General features: G+C 43.0%; 1 protein-coding gene across 2 annotated transcripts in view; it reads left to right on the plus strand.

Annotated features, from left to right (window-relative positions):
* The window catches only part of Ccnyl1 (cyclin Y like 1), a 37,788-nt gene extending 25,161 nt beyond the window's left edge, over nucleotides 1-12,627 (plus strand). The window contains exons 5-8 of one of the 2 annotated variants that reach the window (XM_051153947.1): nucleotides 571-690; nucleotides 4,377-4,543; nucleotides 8,395-8,557; nucleotides 10,394-12,627. In XM_051153947.1, the coding sequence (XP_051009904.1) occupies nucleotides 571-690; nucleotides 4,377-4,543; nucleotides 8,395-8,557; nucleotides 10,394-10,510 (567 nt within the window). In that variant the 3' untranslated portion in view covers nucleotides 10,511-12,627. The remainder of the gene's footprint in view (nucleotides 1-570; nucleotides 691-4,376; nucleotides 4,544-8,394; nucleotides 8,558-10,393) is intronic. The other variant, XM_051153946.1, reaches the window with a different exon arrangement.
* Nucleotides 12,628-20,191: the final 7,564 nt, after the last annotated feature.

Below are 20,191 nucleotides of genomic sequence, written 5' to 3' on the forward strand. Positions count from 1 at the left end.
TAGATTGGTTCATCATTGCCTGCAATGTCATTCTTGCCAATTGACTATAAGTGCCCACACTGTTAATATTGAATAAACTGAAAGTCACTGGGCGTGGTGACACACACTTTTAATCTCAGGACTCAAGAGAAAGAGGCAGGTGGATCTCTGTGAATTCAAGGCCACCCTGATTTACATAGACAACCAGGCTACAAAGTGAACCCTGCCTTAAAACAAGCATACAAACAAACAAATAAAAGAAGGAAAAGAAAAAACAAAATAAGTTATACCATGCAGGCCATCAAGATGGCTCAGCAGGTAAAAACACTTGCTGCCAAACCTGAGGACCTGTGTTTGACCGAAGGAAAGGACCTACTCTGATTAAAGCTGTTCCCTGGCCTTGTTTACACCACGGCTGTGCATGCCCCCCATAGATACACAAATGTGCACAATAAATGCTTTAAAGGCAGCCATACTACCCAATTGAAATTATCTTAAGGAACGGGTGGGCACAATGTGCAGACTGCTATCTTAAGAATACTTAAAATTTCCTTCAATCAGTATTTATATTGTATTTTTTTTTTCTTTCAGAGAGAAAAAGTTCCAGAGGAGTACTTTAAGCATGACCCTGAACACAAATTTATTTACAGATTTGTTCGTACACTTTTTAGTGCTGCACAGCTGACAGCAGAATGTGCAATAGTGACATTGGTAAGCTGTTTCTGTTTTTGTCAACCCTCATAAAAAAAAACTTGTACCTGGAGTAATGCCTGAGATTATCATAGGAACATTAGTAAGAGGCGCCTTCTGAAGGAATGCAAAGACACATATTTGAATTTAAGTCACTCTCATTTTTTTTTTTTTTTGTCACTCTCATTTAAAATATTGCCATTGCTTTTATTATCACAAAATAATCACTATTAAAGGCAGTAAGAGTTCTTCCTTCATACCTCAGTACACATGCGCAGGGCATGTTAGTGGAGCTGGAGTGGGAAGCAGGAACAAACCCAAATGGCTCACTGAAACAGATTGAGTGCAGTTTAAGGTATTTGCCAGCCTGTGTTCCCCAAGCACTCGTGTTGTGATTGATTCCTGTCCTGTTCTCTGTTCCTTAGATGACGGGTGCTAATCCACCTCTGCTGATTACTCAGCCTCTCAAGTTGCCCAGGATTATAGTACCAATAGTTCTTAGAAAGGCTTTGTGAACTTGCTAGGCTACAGCTGCGTGCTCACCTTTACATCATCCATTCAGCAGGCCTGTAGTAAGACTGTCATTTTGAATAATGCAAGCTGTTCAGGTGGTTGGGGTTTTACTGCTCCTGCAGCAAATGCATAGTGAAAAGTCAAGTGCCTGGCCTTGAGGAAAGATTCCTGCTTCCTCCTTTAGCGTCTAGTTAGATTCTGAAGAGGAGATGTACTCTGTGTGTGAGTAGAATACCAGTGGGCACTTCTGCTGGAGAGGTAGGGAATGCAGGAAGTAAACTGGGTTGGAAGAAGAAGGCAGAGGTCCTTGTAAACAGCAGAAGAAAGGAGTAGCTGCCTGGTCCTTTGAATACAAAGGACTGCAGAGTGAATTTGAGTCAGAGGTAAAGTAGTAAAAGTGTTTGTTGAAATGCAGAGAACTCTAGCAATGAGAAGAGGCAGCCCTTACAGATCTACCATCAGTGTTTAGGAGACAGGTCTATAGGGGAGGAGGCCAAGCACACCAGGAGGAAATCCAGGGATGAGGAAGAGAAGGCCAGAGAAGAGTGTTCCCAGAATGGTAAATGCTGCTAAAAGGCTGCAAGCATACACACCGGACTTGTAGCACCAGGGCAGAGAAGGGAGCAGGTGCCACAAAAGTCTTGCCTTAAGGGTGTGTGTTCTAGTTAAGAAGAACACTGATATTTTGCAGATGTTCATTTCAGGTAGTTACTTTATGCCTTGAAAGTCAAGCATGGTAAAGGGCTTCTGAGTGACTTAAGAGTTTTCTGTTTTAGATAGATGAGCAGAAGACCTCCTTAGAGAAGTGGCATTTGAACAATGGCCTAACTGCAAAGAGAAAGTCAAGGAGCTTGGGCATTATAGGCAATGGAGCAGTGCCAAGACCAGTGGGTCTCACCCTGTGGGTCATGACCCCTTTAGCAAAGCTTTAGCTCCAAAAATAATTTACATTACAATTCAAAACAGTAACACAAAAGTTACAATGTAGCAACAAAAATAATCTTACGGCTGGGGGTCGCAGCCTTAAGAAGGTTGAGAACCACTGGGGAAGACTATGATGCAAGAATATTCCATGTGCTCAAGAAAAACAGGATGGCCATGTGGTGGGAGTGAGGACTAAGGAGAATTAAGGGAGAGAATTAAGAGACATAGGCTCCAAGTTGATTGGTAACTTTTGGTAAGCCTTGAGCAAGGGGGAAAAAATTCTCTTACTTCAGGACCTTCCCTACCTGTCTTTGGAGAGGTAGACTGTAAATGGAGGTCGAATAGAGGCAGGCCGAGTGTGAGGATGTTACACATGACACAGGCGAGCAGTGAAAAACGCGAGATACCAAAGGAGATAGCAAGAGTAGGCACTGCTTGCAGACTGCAGTAAAGGCAGCTGGAGAGTGGAAGTGAAAAAGTCCGGATCTGTAGGTGATGGCACTGACTTACAGCTGTTTGGCAAGAGCCAATTCAGAACAGTAACAGCAGCCAGGGGCAGACACAAGGGGGTACTCTAGGCAGTGGGCTGGAGGGGGCCCTGCATGCACATGATCTGTGGTGAGCCTGAGAAACAGCACTTGGAATTGTGGGAAGTGACATCTGAGTAAATAACATTTATTTTGAACGGATCTCTAGCAGAGGGAAAAAGTCTTCCCATTAAAAAAAAAAGTCCACTTGGGGAAGAGTGTTGTGCACAGTGGGATGGAGTCAGGCCCACCAAAGAGAAGAGTTGGCTTTGGTTTGGGGAGAAGAAAGTCCTATCTTCCACTGACACCAAGGACGAGTGTTAGACTGAGTGCTAGTGCCTGCCAGTCAGGACTGGGCAGCCAAGGCCTGCCAGTGTTCCATTGTTCTCTGAGTACTTCTGTGAAAAACGGGTACATTACCAAATTGGTACATCTAGTACATTACCAAAGGGGGCAAAAGCTATTAGTCTAATGACCTTTAAAAAGTGACTCTTAAAAGTAAACCTTTTTTGCCTTTTTATCTTGATAAAAAGTATTTATAAGCTGGCTGCCGTAGCACATGTCTTTATTCTCAGCACTCAGGGAGGCAGAGGCAGGTGGATCTCTGTGAATTCGAGGCCAGCCTGGTCTGCAAAGCAAGTCCAGGATAGCTAAGGCTACCCAGAGAAACCCTGGTGGGGGATGGAGGGGGGGCACTTATATACCGTATGGACAGCCTTCTACATCTGAGCTCAGCATCTGGTTTCTACCAATTGTAGATCACAAATATTTGGTAGGGAGCTTTTCTTGTCATTCTCCAAACAGTATTATTTACATGAGCATTTATATTGTAGTTTTATTGTCACTAATCTGGAGGTGATTTGAAACATATGGGACTGAGCATCATGGCTCATACATGTAATCAAAGCACTTGAGATTAAAGCAGGAAGATCATGAGTTCAGGCATAGTGGTACCCTGTCTCACAAAGCAAGGAAGGAGGTACATGCAAACACTGCCATATATAACGCTCTTACGCGTCTGCAGAATCTGGTCCTAAAAGTAATCTCCCTAGGATACCAAGGGACAGCTGTGTGTTGTTCTGCAGAGAAACTTCTGAGGTAACAGCTCACAGCTTCCTCCACAATCTTTACTAACTAATCTCAGCCAGTTGCCTATAGCATAGGCATTTGGTAAGTTTAAGCTCATTCATGAGAATGGCTCACAATCTGATCTGCCTGGCAGGGTTAAGAGTCCCAGGGATAGACTGGCAGCTCTGCTACCACCAGAAAGCCAAGAGAATTAACGACATTGCAGATTATGTAAGAGAGAAAATGCCTTCTTAGGAGAGGCAGGTGGAGAGGGTTGTGGAACAAGCATCCTTGAGTGCCTGTGGTGCTGCTGCGCCCAGCAGCCACTGGGAGGCTCTCTTGTCCTAGTTCCACACAAGGGTTATTGAGAACTGGAACCGATTTAAATGTGCTCAAGGTGACTTTGCTTGATCCATTTTTAAGTCTGGCATGTCTATAAAATCATGTAAACTCACATGCGAGAGGTTTGGGACTTAGTGAACAGCCAGAATCCGCACTGGGCCTGTCTGCTGCTCCACATCATGAAGACAGTATTAGCGCCATTCCTCAGGGCGCCTGTACTCAGGGACAGGCACAGAGATGGGTGCTGAGGCACTGCCTGCCGCGGAGGCCTCGGTCATAAACTCAGCGCTTACAACACTGAACTAATTCAAAAACCAGCACTCTATTTTGCAGGTTTACTTAGAGAGGCTTTTAACTTACGCTGAGATCGACATTTGCCCCACCAACTGGAAAAGAATTGTTTTGGGAGCCATCCTTCTCGCCTCCAAGGTTTGGGATGACCAGGCTGTGTGGAATGTCGACTACTGCCAGATCCTCAAGGACACTACAGTTGAGGACATGTGAGTGTGTGAGGTGTGGGTGAACTTCCCAACCGTTTTTCTAGTACTCTTAATTTGTTCCCATAAAATTTCACATAAATTTAAAGTTTTTGAAGGCTGTTTTAAACAGACAGTGGAAATAGACATAAACCTACAGTCTTTCTTTATAACAGTTGATAGCTTTTGTCATTAATTGGTAGGTCGTGATGTAATATGTGTAATAATGTGCTTGATAAATGATTTTTCTCATGGTTTTGGTGACCCTTGCAAGGATAGCACATCACAGTATATATTTTATTGCTTTTTAAACGTCACCAGTTCTGCACCCTTTTTCAGGGGCACGTGCCTGGCTTTTGAGGTATGTCTGCCAGTGTTCCTGTCTCAGAGCCGCTAGGCTTCTATAAGGTCTAGCTTCAGCCTGAGTCATTAATTGTGTATTTATTTTTACTGTCCCTCTCTCCCCACCTTTTTTAATTTGAGTGTCTATAACAGAACTATGACACAGTAAAAGTTGGAGGAAATGCTTCCTTATCATGTGAAGTGTTGTTTTTAGAGAATGGTCTCATGGACCAGGAAGCTCCAGGATTCCCCTCAGGCAGTTCTAGAAGCAGCTTAGAGGACTCACCAAGTTATGAGCACACTCAGCACTTGCCCAATCATCGCCATGCTCGGCAGGCCTCACGATCACTGAGAGCATAGCCTTACTAATGGCCACTGGCGTGGGCCTTCCAGGTCAGCACTCGTGCTATAGAAAGGCTGAGAAGTTTGCACACAGGATGGGCACCAGAGAGGTTTCCAGAAAACTCTGAAAATGACCACTTAACAGTGAGAATGTCTTTGTGGGTGACACTTAAGATAGTGTAGTTATGATGAAAGAAGCTCCTTGATTCTATTGAACATATAGGAAGATCACGGTATGAGGATAATAGAAGTTAGTTCATGTGTTTGTTTGTTTGTTTGTTTGTTTCTTTGTTTGTTTCTTTCTTTCTTTCTTTCTTTCTTCTTTCTTTCTTTCTTCTCCCAAGGCAGAGTTTCTTTGTATAACAGCTCTGGTTGTCCTGGACTCTCTTGTAGACCAGACTGGCTTTGAACTCAGAGATCTGCCTGCCTCTGCCTCCCGAGTGCTGGGATTAAAAGTGTGCACAACCACACCCGGCGAAGTTACTCATTTCTATAGTTAGGACTGTCAGTCAAAATTACCGAACTTTATGATTGAGGTAACTAAGGGACAACTGTTGGCAGCAACTGGAGTGTTTGGTGAAAATGACCTCTTTCATAAGTGGTTGTGGCACTAGTAGCCAACTCTGTTGTGCCATTTTTTATCTGTTTTACTGGGCTTCCTTATGACTTTATCTCCTTCTCCACCCCAATCCCTTCCATCACCGCAACACCAAGTAGGAGAAAAAGGTTAGTGGAGAGAAGGGCCGTAGTTCTCTTCAGCTCCTTCCTGCTGGTTAGGGTCACTGGGGTTTTGGGCACTACCAGTCTCAGTCGTCAAGCTATCTAGCAGTCCAGCAAACCAGCATCGGCACAGGGAGCAGCAGCCGCCGCCTTTGGAATTTTGTTTGGGTGGGTTTTTTTGTTTTGTTTTTTGTTTGGTTTTTTTTTGCTTTCTCCTTGCTCTGGTATTTATACCCTCTCAGAGTCCTCAGAATTAAACTCTGCAGCTGGCAAAGATCACAGTCCTGCCAGAGCTTGAGACAATCATTGTGAACAGCTGTGGACAGACTAAAGCAGCCCCATACACCTGGGATTAAAACAAAGCATATTTACATAACATAATGGAGTTTTTAAAGAAACCTAAGCTTCCACTACACATCTTAGCAAAGGTTGTGACAGCAAAAGAATCTGAAATAAATGGCTATACTTTTGGAAGTTACTGAGGCCAGGGGTAATTTGGTCACTGTGTCAGTTGTCTCCAAACTGGCTCCTGAGAAACAAGCAAAATGTGTAATCATATATACAGTACATGGCAGCTGAAAATATCTTAAAACATAAACTCAGATACCAGAGGCTCGGGTTGTAGTTGTAAGATAAGAAAAGCTTTGGTAAAATATTTGGGTTTCCCAGATGTGAACTTGCTGCAGGGGCTGAGGCTCTGGTACTCACAACCCCTTTGTTCTGAACAGAGAAACTCCAGGAGCCATGTTCCTGACAGCTGCCTTTGAGGACTGGGGAGCACAACAGCAGGGCTGACACACATTTGTCTCCTCCCCCTGCTGTTGGCTGTTTACACTGCCCTTATTTTCAGTCTAAGTTAAAAGTTAAAAATCAGTGTCTATCAGAGTTTTCTTAACTTTCACCATGTATGTGCTTTGTTAGGATGTGTTTCTGTTCAAAAGAACAAGTTACCTAGGCAGCTGCTGCTCAGCGAATGTGCTGTGCCCATAAATGGTATGTCATTCAGGCATGTGAAAAAAAATAACAAAAACCCAGAAGGTGCACAGTCTATTGGCATAATGCTTTTCTCAGTGATTAAACCTCTATTGATAGACATGTTAATCCCATGAAGGACTATATTTCAGCACAGCTAAAATGTATTAGTGGAGAAAATATAAAAGGAATAGTGAAGTACGTTTGTTCCAGTAGCAAATTAAGTCTTGATTACCTGATTATCAAAACATCTGATTTACATTTCTATAGGCTTATTGTCATATGAGCAGGAAATTAATTTTGGAAGTAGGCGTTTGGCTTTAATTTCAGCAAATAAGAAAATCATATTTTACCTACTTTTCCATATAGAATATCAGACACTTTTTAAGGCACTTAGCGAAGAAAATATTAAAAATTTAGGCCAAGAAACCAAGTAAGGTATGTTCTAAGATAAGCCTCTGTCATGTTTGCTTAAGTATTTATAACTTGTCTGTAATTTCTGCAGACGATTGTGACTAGTCAGGTTTACTCTAATTTTGTGCTTATAAACCTTCAAAGCAAGGTCAGTGTGGTCACAGCACAGAGCTGCTCTCAACCCCCGTCTACATTTCCCACCTTGCTGATCTCAGCCCTCTGTGCACACTCTGGCCCAGCTAGGGCAGCAAATGCTGAGCATCTTGGGGGTTCCAGTCCCTGCATAAGAACCAGGTTGGTCCAGTGCTCTACTAGACATAGTCTACTGTAGTGGTGCAGTGTGGCCAAGGCATCTCCCTTTGATCTCTCTGCTTTTCAAAGTTACAATGAGTATGTTGACCGTCACAGTAAGTTTGTCACCTTAGTGCAGTGTTAAGGTGAGCAGGAACTTGCATTATGCCCTTTGGCAGAGCCTCGTGTGCTGGGGCAGGGGGAAGGGATTTCCTTTCCATCCAGTGTGGGTTATTTATTTATTTATTTGAGATGAATCCTTGTTGCCTCAAGAGTTTTTCCCCCTCAGAGATAATAGCGTGGCTCTCGATGGATCCATTTGTTGCCGTGGTGATGTGCCCACTCCTTTTGTTGGCGCTTCTCTACTTCAATAAGCCCCTTCCTGTTACCAGCCCTGTGAAAATGTCTGCAAGTTCTTCAGAGCTAATAAACAGCATACATCATTCCTTTCATCTGCTCACTCTAGCAGGCCTGTGAGTGCGCGTGGAGTATGAATCCTACAGCTGCACTAATGGAACTCTGAAGAATGAGCCTGCGAGTCAGCAGCACGAGCGAGCACATGAGAGGGCTGTCACCTTTTCCCCTCCGCCCAAACTCAGAGTGCTGGGATGCAGAAAGGACCATGGATAGCTGTACCTTGTTTGCACATTAGTATATTAATCTGGCTGGGTAGCCTGTGCGTGTTCCAAAACAGCATTTAAAGCTATTCTAGAAGCTCTGAATGATACTTTTGAAAATAGCCCAGTTGACTAAAATTGTCCTGTGTGAGTTTTGCTGTGTTCCTCCTCCCCTAGGAATGAGATGGAAAGGCATTTCTTGGAGCTACTCCAGTTTAATATTAATGTTCCTGCCAGTGTTTATGCCAAATACTACTTTGACCTTCGCTCCTTAGCAGATGACAACAACCTGAATTTTCTGTTTGCTCCTCTCAGCAAGGAAAGAGCACAGAACCTAGAGGTAAGGCTGCATTCACTAAGTGGGGTTTCTGCGAGCCACCCGGCCACCATCTGTGAAGACAATGAAACGCTTTAAACTAACACTTTGAAGAGGTTATTATCTCTTTGGCATCATATTTTCCTGGGCCTTTTATGGTTTCTGCAAGTATCTACATTATAGAGAGGGGTACATATTGCCTGTGTTCATAATCAAAGCCACTTTAATCAAATGTAGTTTTAAGAGTTTCCCTACTAAAGCTCTGCATTCCCACAAAACCATTTGTAGGTAACTTCTTAAAATCATAACTACAGTCATTCCTACCTGCATATCACAACTCTACTGCATTGTAGGCAACTTGTCAGCGTTTAGATACCATGAGTTTATTAGACAGCATTAGTGGCTAAACTGAAAGATCTAGGGATGCATACCGCATGTGTGTTTCTCATACTGGATACAGAAAGTACATAGTGTTTTCATGAAAATAGTGTGGGGAACAGAGAGATGGCTCAGAGGTGTGAGAGTGCTTCCAGGTCTTCTAGAGGATCCAGCCGAGTTCAAATATTCAGTACTTCACATTTGTCCATAGCTACAGCTCTCAGGGATCCTAAGACATCTGTGGATAGCCATCCCCCCACCTCCCCACCACAATCATAAATTTAAAAAAATTCTTTTTTGGTTTGTTTGTTTTGTTTTGTTTTTCGAGACAGGGTTTCTCTGTGTAGCCTTGGCTGTCCTGGAACTTGCTCTGTAGACAAGGCTGGCCTCGAACTCAGAGATCCACCTGCCTCTGCTTCCCAAGTGCTAGGATCAAGGGTATGCACCACCACCTGGCAATAAAAATATTTTTAAAAATGAAAGTGGTAACTTACAAAATAATATTTATGACTTTAAAAAGTTTTATTAAATATATGTCACACTGATCACATACTTTAGAATGGAACTTAAGTAACTTGATATTTAGAAAGTTTTTCTATTAATGTGCTAGTGAAATAGCAATTTTAGATGTTTCAATCATTAGACTCCTGCCATCCAGTATAACATTTCCTTGTTGTTAGACCAATGAAAGCTGAGCAACACTAATTGTTTCTGCACAGGTGTATGTTCATGTTTAAGAAGCAGTTACACAAGTAACATAATGCTGTAAAAACACCTTTTACATCTTTGAGAACTGTGTGTGTGTGTGATAGCTAGACGTTGGCATAGGTGTCTTCCTCAAACACTCTCCATTTACATTTTGAACTAAGGTATCTCATTGAGCCTAGAGCTCCCCAGGTTGCTACATGGGCCATTGAGGCCCTGGAATCCTCCTTCGACCAAGCCTGGCCAGACCTTACATGCATGCCATGGAATGCAAACTCCAGTTCTCATGCATGCACAGCAAGCGCTTTACCCACTGGGCCATCTCTCCAGTAACTTAATCAAGTTCCCTTTTTCCAAGCCCTGAAAAGATGAGTGAAGTAGCCAGAAGTAGCATCTCCAAGACAGCACTGTAGCCCTTCCTCTTCAGATACATGGTTGCATCTGCTTAGACTCTTAGTACCCCAGTAGTCCTCTGCCTGCTCCATGGAGGTAGTTTGTTCCTTTGTTTTGTTTGGCTTAAGAATGCATTCCCGGGGGCTGGTGAGATGGCTCAGAGGTTAAGAGCATTGTCTGCTCTTCCAAAGGTCCTGAGTTCAATTCCCAAAAACCACATGGTGGCTCACAACCATCTATAATGAGATCTGGTGCCCTCTTCTGGCCTGCAGGTATACATGCAGGCAAAACACTGCATACATAATCAATAAATAAATAAATAGTAAATTTTTAAAAATTACATTCTCTTTTTAAACCTCTCTTTTGTTTGATCACCTTTCCTAGGCCATTTCAAGATTGTGTGAAGACAAATACAAAGACTTGTGTAGAGCTGCTATGAGAAGATCCTTAAGCGCTGATAATTTCATTGGTATGCAGCGCTCTAATGCCATCCTCTCTTAAGAGAGAGGCTTGAGGAGTGGGAACACCAGGGACTCCTCAGTGACAAAGACTGCAGAGATAGCACTTCTCCTGGTCAGAGGCCAGCAGAGGTGGGACTCCACCGAATGGAAAGACCTCGAAGTGAAGACTCTGGACAGTGACTGCTGACTCCATAGGAAAGAATGGGACCTTGTCAAAGCAACCACTCTCTGTCCCTTGTAATGTAAACAGTTACAAAACCACTCCAAAGCAAAAGCTCTGATCACACACAGATATTGCTTACCATGTAGGCCAATGGCTGTGAAATATGTGAGGTTTTTAATTATTTCAATTTTTAGACTTTTGTTTGAGACAGGGTCTTACATAGCCTGGACTGGCCTCAAACCCAATGTATGCTTGAGGCTGTCCTCGAACTCCTAATCTTCCAGCCTCTACCTCCCAGGTGCTGGGGTTACCATGCCTGGCTCAAATTTTTAGACTTTAAAGACACTAACCATATAACTTTTCTTTTTCTTGTTTTTGTTGTTGCCCCCTACCCAACTGCTGCATATGCTTTTAGAATTCATTCAGTATTATTACCATTAAAACATGAGACTCCTTTCCCATTTTGTGGTGCTGGGAATCAAACTGAGGACCTAGCATGTGCTTGGTGAACATTCGTCCACAGAGCTACACTCCTCAGCCCCAAACATGGGATACTTAACACTCACGAAACCACCTAGGAGCAGATTGTAGCATCATTAGGTATTAAAGGTTCTCCCACTGTATCATCAAAGCTGCTAGTCATTATTGGCAATCAGTTTAAATTACCAAAAAGCTGCTGGGTAGCACTCGCCATTCATGTGCTTTGCAAGCACTGCTTGCTAGCATTTTGGTATGTCTGGAGCCATAAAGAGAAAGTATTGGTTGTTGGCTGCTTCTGTTGGGTCCACACTGCATTTCCTGTGAACTATTAATGTAATGGTGCTTCTCATTTTCTGATGATTTTTCTCTTATTTATTAAACAAATGTATTAAAAGATATCTTCATAATGCCAAACAACATAGCAGTCCAGTGATCATGATCAAGTAGCAAAAATACAAAGGTGCCCCCAAAATTAGTGATAGCTTCACACTTACTGTATTGTGCCTGGGCTCTCTGGGGACATGGCAGCAGAAGTATAAAAGCCACAAATTCTCATAAAGTGTCATTTAAAAGTTTTAATTTTACCACTTTGAAATAATTAAGCTAGTTTAATTTGTTACTTGAAGATTGCAAACTCCGAACCAAAAATTAAAATTAAAAACTTAGTATTGCAAATTTGGGGAATTAAGTTGAAAAGAAAGGTAACTTAAAATTTTTAAGTAATGGTTCATGAGTTTGTAGCATTTTAATTCTCCGGGCATCAGAGCTTAGCTGCTTTGAGATTGGGCCTGCCTTGTATTCCCATGGAAGCACTCATTTTTTCAAGTCCTTCTTTGCCAGGCTAGGCTCTAACTGCTTTGATCACCTAAGTGTCTTTACATTCAGTTAAGGGAGGGTAAGAAAAGCAGTGTTAACTCACATGTAACAAAGGAAAAGGAATCAGATCCTCAAACAGCAGGTGAAATTAGCAATTAAAAAATCTATTCTGCATGTTGGCCTGTTGTGTAGGCACCCTGGGCATGCCAAGCACAAGCTTTAAAAGGCAGGGAGTAAATGATTAGGAAAATGATGACAGCAGCGCCTAAATCTGAAATAATAAAAGATTTGCACTCTACAGCTATGTGCGTTCTATTTCTTCTCACATCTAACCTTGGGAATCTCACCTGTAAGCAAGACCTTTGTGGGCCAGGAATACTTTCTCTGGAGGCTTCAGTGCTTCACACGCTCTCAAATGCTGCCAGGTTCATCCTTTTTAAAGGACAGACATAATGTTAAGGAAGGATGTATGAAATATTACAATCTACCACCTCAAAAAAACATTGTCTATGGAGTTCAGAGCTTAGAGATTCAAGTATTGATTGTGGTTTTATTTTGAAAAGAATGCTACAAGTTAACGTGGTTTTTCTTTCTCATGTTTATATTAAAAGAAAAGCTAATAAATTCTATTTTAATTAAAGTATGGCTAGTGTGTTTGTACCAGTTCTCTGCCCACAGGCCATTATCCCTCTCTAGAACTTGTGTTTACCTGGGTCCTGACCAAGCTGCTTAATTTATGCCTCTAGTTCACTCGTGATGATTGTGGTTCTCAACCCTCCTAATGCTGCGATCCTTTAATGCAGTTTCTCATGTTGTAGTGCCCCTAGACCATAAGCTATTTTCATTGGTACTTCGTAACTGTGATTCTGCTTAGTTATGAGTCATAGTGTAAATAACTGAGATGCAGGCTCTCTGATACGCCACCCCTGTGAACAGGTGGTTCCACTAACCCATACCCCTAGCCCACCCTTACACAAGAGGTCGAAACCACAGGATGAGAACCACTGGCTGCCAGGTGCCGTAGTACAGGTCTGTAATCTCAGCATCACACGGGGGCGGAGACAGCTGGATCTCTCTGAGTTTGGGGCCAGCCTGGTCTACAAAAGTGCATCCAGGACAGCCAAGGCTACACAGAGGAACCCTGTCTCAAAAAATAAAATGATGAAAAGTGGGGGGAGGGAGCGAAACGATGCTGGTTTTAGGAATGTTTCCTACCTGAAGATAATGCATTGAACTAGAAGTCTGTCTAGCCATAGTACTTAGTGACACCCTCCAGTTCATGCCTCGTTTGGACAGTTCATCACTGTGAGGAAGAGTCACGGTAGATGAGAATTACAGGTATAACCCCGAAGAAAAGGAAGTGACTAAATATATCAAATTAGAGCATGTTCCACAGCTGGGTGTGGTGGTGCACACCTTTAATCCCAACACTGGGGAGGCAGAGGCAGGTGGATCGCTGTGAGTTTGAGTCCAGGCTGGTCTACAAAGTGAGTCCAGAACAGCCAGGGCTACACAGAGAAACCCTGTCTCAAAAAAAAAAAAAAAAAGTTCCACAGGGAGTAAAACAAAAAGAGGGGGATTTGAATTGGGGTTGCTTAAAACATGTTTCAAGTGTGTATTTCAGGTGGGAATAAACCCAACCTAACGGTTTTGGTTTTGTTTTGAGGCAAGGACTTTTAAGTATGTATCCAGGGTAGGTCTGGAAATCTTAAATACTCCCTGCCTCTGCTCCTCAGTGAGGCTCCTGAAGGAAGAACAGCCACTGTTATTAAGCCTTGCTCAGGCTACACACTTACTTTTTCCACATGTGAAGTCAGATCTTCTGACAGTGGATCCCTTTGTTCTTGGCATCGAATAACTGAACTGACAGGAAGGGAGAACCTATCATAAGTCATCTAAGAATTTGTATCTTGCAGCCAGAGAGATGGCTAAATGGGTAAGAGCATGTACCGCTATTGCAGAGGACCCAAAATCGATTCCCAAACATGTACACAAGTTAATTTTTTTTTCCCAAGACTGGGTTTCTGTGTAGCCTTAGTTGTCCTGGATCAACTGATATGTAAGTGTCACTGAAAGTGGGTAGAGTCTCTGACAAATGAGGCATGGGGACCAAACCACCGGTAAGATACTAGCTAGCATCTTCTCAGGGATCTGTACTTTGAAGATTAAAGAGAAACGTCTGCCTGCACTCATCCATTTTTGCTTTTGTGTTTTAAAGGATGGGGTTTTTTTTTTTTAACCTCTAAAATTCAACTTCTTAGGGTTTGTATTTACTTTTTGAGACAGGAAGCCTGTGCCTTAACTGGGGTATGACAATTTCGTTATACAAAAGACAAAGATCAGCCAGGCTCGGTGGCGCACACCTTTAATCCCATTAGGCACTCAGGAGGCAGAAGCAGGAGGAGCTCTGTGAGTTTGAGGCCAGCATGGTCTACAAAGTGGATCCAGGGACAGCCAAGGCTACACAGAGAAACCCCGTCTCCAAAAACAAAACAAAACAAAACAAAAAAGACAAAGATCTGAAATGTGTGTTTGGTCTCAGTTTAACTGCCATTTTTGCAGGTTGAAAAGCGACAGCTGCTTTGTGACTCACTCACTGCTTATGGTGAGACTTCTTTGTATCAGATTCCAAACAGACTACCCTTTCACATTTCCTGTTTTTTAATTCAACAACACAGACCTTTGGTTTTTTTGGCAGCTCAACTTGGTTCAGTTTCTTATATCCCTAAATACAGTATTCCCTGGTTCAAAGTTGTCAGTATTAACAACAAAGGTTATCAAGTTAGGCAGCGTTTTCATAAACTAAGGTATGTAGGCGAGCTAAAACCTTTCACAACCCAGTCTTCAGCCACCTTTAAAATGACTGGTTTGCCTGCCTCTGTCCCTTCACCCACAAGCTGCATGCTTAGGATAGTAAGTACTATTTGGAAAGAGAGCATTCAGCAGCGAAATATCCTAGGGTAAAGTACTAGTTTCTATGCAGACGGTGCCTAGCACCCCTAACTCCAGCCTAAGATTAGCGCCAGTCTAACTGCCAGCTGTTCCACTTACCTGCAATCCTGACACAGCCAGCAAATGCCACGAAGGATAGAATAAGGCTGTTTCCCCTGGTACCTAAGAACAGCCTTTAATCCCAGCATTCAGGAGACAGAGGCAGGCAGATCTCTGCAAGTTCAAGGCCAGCCTGGTCTACAAAGTGAGTCCCAGGACAGCCAGGACTGTTGGAGAAACCCTGTCTCAAAAAAACAAAACAAAACAAAAAAAGCAACCTTGGTTTCTTGGGCGCTTTTTCAGTCATGTTTTAAGTGGGTTTGCCACTAAGAGAACATGTCCATAGCTTTGAAATAAACGTTAGCAATCTCACCTCATGGGATCTTGAGTACTCAGGAAGGGCCACTTGGGGTTTGAATTGTATAGTAGAGGCATCTTGAGTCCTGTAAAGTTAACATTCTTTTACAAGGGAAAAGCTCAGATGATCTTTAAAAATTTTTTAAACACTTACCCTTATAACTGCTGTAAAAACTGAGCAGTTTCAGTGTGAGCAAGGAAATTCAGTGATAGTCCCAGAACGTAACAGCTACAGCAAGATACCAAATCCTGTGTTTCTGAGGGCTTCAAAAAACACTCAGGTGAGGACAATGGCTTAGAAACGCTGCAGCTTCATTTCCTTGCCCAGCAACCAACCCAACAGTTATTCTTTAGTAGAACTAATTCCTCCAAAGTCAAACATTCCTTTTGTCCCCATTCCCCTCTCCCACTCCTCGGGGGCTCAACCCTCCCCCCACCCGAGGGCCTGTTGCTGTAGACCACCCCAGCTTTGTCACCTTTAATCTTTATGACTAATGTCCAACATGGCACCATTGTTTATGATGGCTACCGTGAATTCAAGCCAGGTTCAAGGAAATGGCTTTCTATGGCTTACAGGCTAGCTGGCTCCTTAGCTCACCTGAGTCAGCTGCTTCCAACTGTGTTTAGTAATTCCACGACTGCTTTTGACTGTACAATCCTTTAAATGTCCCACTGTTTCTCAAGATAGGGTCACCAAACCACCTCTTGTCAGTTGGAAGTCCATGAACAATGCACTTCTCTAAATGCAATATGGTGTCATGGACTCTGGCTCCCAGGACATCAGTGGGAAATCGGATGAGGTCGAGTTCAAAGTAAAGGGCCAGCATTGGATTTTTAGTTGTAACATGTAAACATGTAGCCATGTACCATGGTGAAGACATTGGCACACCTTTGATCCCAGCACTCTGGAAGCTGAGGCTGCTGGAGTTCTTGAGTCTGAGCCAGCCTATGGGCTACATAGTTCAAAACAGCTAGAGCTACAGACAGCTGGAAAGACCTTGTCTCCAAACAACAAAATTAAAAGATTATTAGTATTAGGAGGAGTGGGTAAGAAGCAAACAAGGGCTCTTAATTATCCATGCAATTTTTTAAATGAGTAATTTTAGATTTGCATAACATTAGAGTTCAAATATCTTTATAAAAACAAAACCCACCAAAAAAGATCCCAGAGCTAACTAAATCTCAAATTTCCGAGGCTGAGGCTAGAATGCACTTCCCAGGAAGGGCCCCAGCGGATTCTTATGCAGACACCCTGAGGAAGCTTGTCTCCACACCAGGAACAGCTGTGCACTCCTTGCTTTACTTACCTTCACCCCATTTAACCTTTTAAATCTCCTGAACCCCAAAGTAAAAGTAACTATTCTCTTCTTTTCCTGAATGAGAAATCTGAAATAACTAACAGGGTAAGTGTCCTAGATCAGAGTCTATAAATAGTGGAGCTGGGATTTGAACCAACAATCAGGCCGTATCCTCAGCCCATACTCACAACCAGGCAGCATGGTTTGCATCTTGACGAAGTAAAAGAACTCTGGGGGCCCACCTTTTTCCGCTGGATGAAAGTTGAGCCAAGAGAGGAGGAGGAGGTGGAGACATGCTGACTGGAGTCCTGTACGTGTGAACTGTGGTTGCTTTCAGCAAGAGGCTGTTCTGTAGTTCTCAGACGGTCCCTCTCCCTCCCTGACATATACAGGAGTCCATTGCAATCATACTGAGTTAAATGAAGAGTCAATATTATACCTCTGCCCTATACACTTAAAACCTTGAGTCCCCATTTTTCCCATGCACTTTCCCACAATGCCTCAATATCAGTGGGCAACGCCACAGGATGAGATAGTGGCTACCTTAGGGAATCACTTGAATTTCGCAAGGCAGGAACCCACAAGTAGAAGTTAGTCTGACAACAAGCATCCTGACATCTGTAAATTATCCATGGGTAAGTATGGGAACTGGGCATCATTCTCAGTGAATTTTAGTCATCTCCCAGCTCCTGATTTAGTTATAGGAGCTCAACACCTGAAGGAAGCCTCTCTGAGAGTTCCTGCCCCTCAACTAGACACCCGGAGTACGCAGCCTCACCATGCACACCCGGCTATCAGAAAGAACATGGCTGGACCATATCTCTGATCTTCCAAGGAGCTCCCTTCATTTCTTCAGGTGAATAATGAAGCAACCCAGCATGGACAGAAGAAATCCAGGAAGCAGCACACCGAGGAAAAGGTGGTGTTAGTGGCTCTTCTTGCGATTGGAATTTGGTCAGTTTTACTGACAAAAATGCAGCTGCTTCCACTTTAAGGCCATCTGAGACATCTGGTGATAGTGTTACAACCTGCATCTGTTACTCTTAGAAGCATTTCTCCCTAAATAGGAGAAAAAAACTCTACAGCACCATTGTATTTTCCTCACCATTGCTTTAATGCATTTTTAAAAAGTTATCTACATTAATTGGGAACAAAGAAACAAAAATAGACATTTCTTTGCTTTTCATAAATAACTAATCTCCATATTTGATAAAAATCTTAAACCATTATTTTACCATCCCACAAATATAATACAAAAAAACTTCAAAATAATAAAGTCAACAAGCGAAGGATAGTGAGACTAACATAACCACACACATTTGCTGTTGTACTGACTTGACTCCCAGGCACAGAACCAAACCAAACCTCTATTCAAGACACTCTGGGTTTCCCTTTGCTAGTGTTATGGATTCAGAGTTAGAATCATTGGCCAGTCATGATCTATAGATTCAAACTGATTGTCTACAAATAACATATTGCTGGCTCTGACACGTGAGCGCTGGACTTGGCATGACAGCGAAGATTCTTACTGCATGGGATAGGCACTGTACACGTATGCATGTCATCCAAGCACTAAACGCCCTGGACGCCAACCACTGACTTGGTATGTGCCTCATTTGGCTCAGTAATAAATTCACCTGCACCAACCCGTATAAAAAGTCACTAAATCTCTCTCTCATATATTTATATTTATATATATATAATATATTACGTATATACACACGCACAAAACATACATACTGTACATAATTTGTAACAAAATGAATTAATATTCTCTTACAATGACGTACCACAGACACATATTATCCTGGATGCAATAAATCTGGTAATTGTCACCAAGCTGCCAGAAGGCTCTGAGTGTTTGAAACAGGTCAGTTACACCCTGCCTGCTTACTGGTCACTCTTCTTTTACATCTTGGTAGTTTTTTTTTTTTGAGCTGTCCTCCCCAACCCAGGCTGTTTCGTTCCCAGGATCACTTGATTGGACTTTGGAGACAAGAAAGGGGCCCAGAGAGAGGCAGCAGGCAATTCTTAGCCACTGTACCTCACACCTGCCTAGATTTCTGACAGTCCTGTTTGCCGCATTCGGTGTTTGAAAGCACTTATTCAAAGCTTTGTCCCTCCTACCCCCCTTGGTCTTTCTGTGGAGCACAAAAGTGAAAGAAGCTTCTTTAGCAGGGGGAGCAGTTCATTAAAATACACAACCCTGCTTCCTAGCTCTGGGGTTCCCAATCTATGAGCCAGTACAGGTCATGGATGCTGTTATTAAGGTTTGGTGTATGATCCGTGACGTTTTCTCCCGGCAGCCGGTGTCAAGATTAGTGCTGCCCTTGGCCCAGGAGGGAACAGCCTAATGAATAGCAACTTAGAACCAGTGCCATCCGGCACTTTATTTAAGCTTGTACATGCGCACAATTACACACAAGGCATACACACACAGGCCCTCGTCACTGGTAATGGTCACATGATGCTATGACAAAAGGGTTGCGAGAATAAACCAATAAGGCACCAAGAAAATTGATTCTCATCCAATTTAGACAACTCCAAAATGTGAGGCAGGAAAAATAATATAAAATTAAATTAAATAAATTTAATTTAAAAACCTCCTTGATATTTGGCCATCAGAGTCACTGAGGTCCCACTTCTCTCTGTGGACTGTCTACATCTTCATCCTCTAAGCTGTGAAGCATTACAGCACTCAAAGAGGTGACGGGATGGCCAAAGACATGTACCTTAGAACTCAAAGGGGACCCAAGGCCTCCCCAGCTACAAAAGCTGGCAGCACAGAAGTGCTCAACTACCCCCACAGCCTTGCCTTGCCTTCCTTTCCTTTCTTGTTATCCCAAGCGATATTCAAAGTAGAGGGAAACTGTGTGGGGGAAAGAGGGAGTAACCATCTGCACAAGCAGCTTCCTCTGCTCCCCTAGGGCTGGCCTGCCAGACTCATGCCGGCTTCAGGGGAGCAGGTGGGCTTTCTCTTTGTCTCCCTTAGGGTATGAGAGAAGAAAGGGGGAGTGCAAAGATGAGAACAGAGAGACGTCTGAAGCATCCTCCAAAGGCATTTCCTTCATACATAGGACACACACACACACACACCTTGGCATCGCATCTGTTTCAGATTTTTTCTTTTTCAAAGGGTATTAATTGTTTTTCCCCCCCCCCCAGCTTTGGCATGTTGCTAAGATGAAAAAAATAATAATTTTAAAAGATGAATTAAATCACTTTCACCCACTTTATCCCACAACTTTTAAGATGCACTGTCCATCTTTTCTAGATTCCGCCACAACTTTCTTTGTGAAGAGGGAACAACCCGAACTAGGCACAGCTGACTCCTGCAGCAAGCAACTTCTGGGGAAGATGTGCTAAAGAAGCCGAGAGGTCAAGGTGATAAGAAAAGGGCCTCATTTGAAAAACAGTAGTGGCGCTGAGACAGGGAGTCTATTGAGGTTCCCGGAAGAGGCTTCTGAATAAACAGAATGAGACAGGCAGAGAGTTCTGCAGCTATGTGCAACAGGGTTTAGTGGAAGCCACTGAAATTTTCATTTTGATTCAAGCATCACGAGGCCGAGGCAGTGAAGGAACAGCTTCTGGGCCTTGAGCATTTAGATTTCCAACT

This window comes from Acomys russatus, chromosome 12, assembly GCF_903995435.1.
Source record: "Acomys russatus chromosome 12, mAcoRus1.1, whole genome shotgun sequence".
NCBI classification, from domain to species: Eukaryota; Metazoa; Chordata; class Mammalia; order Rodentia; family Muridae; genus Acomys; species Acomys russatus.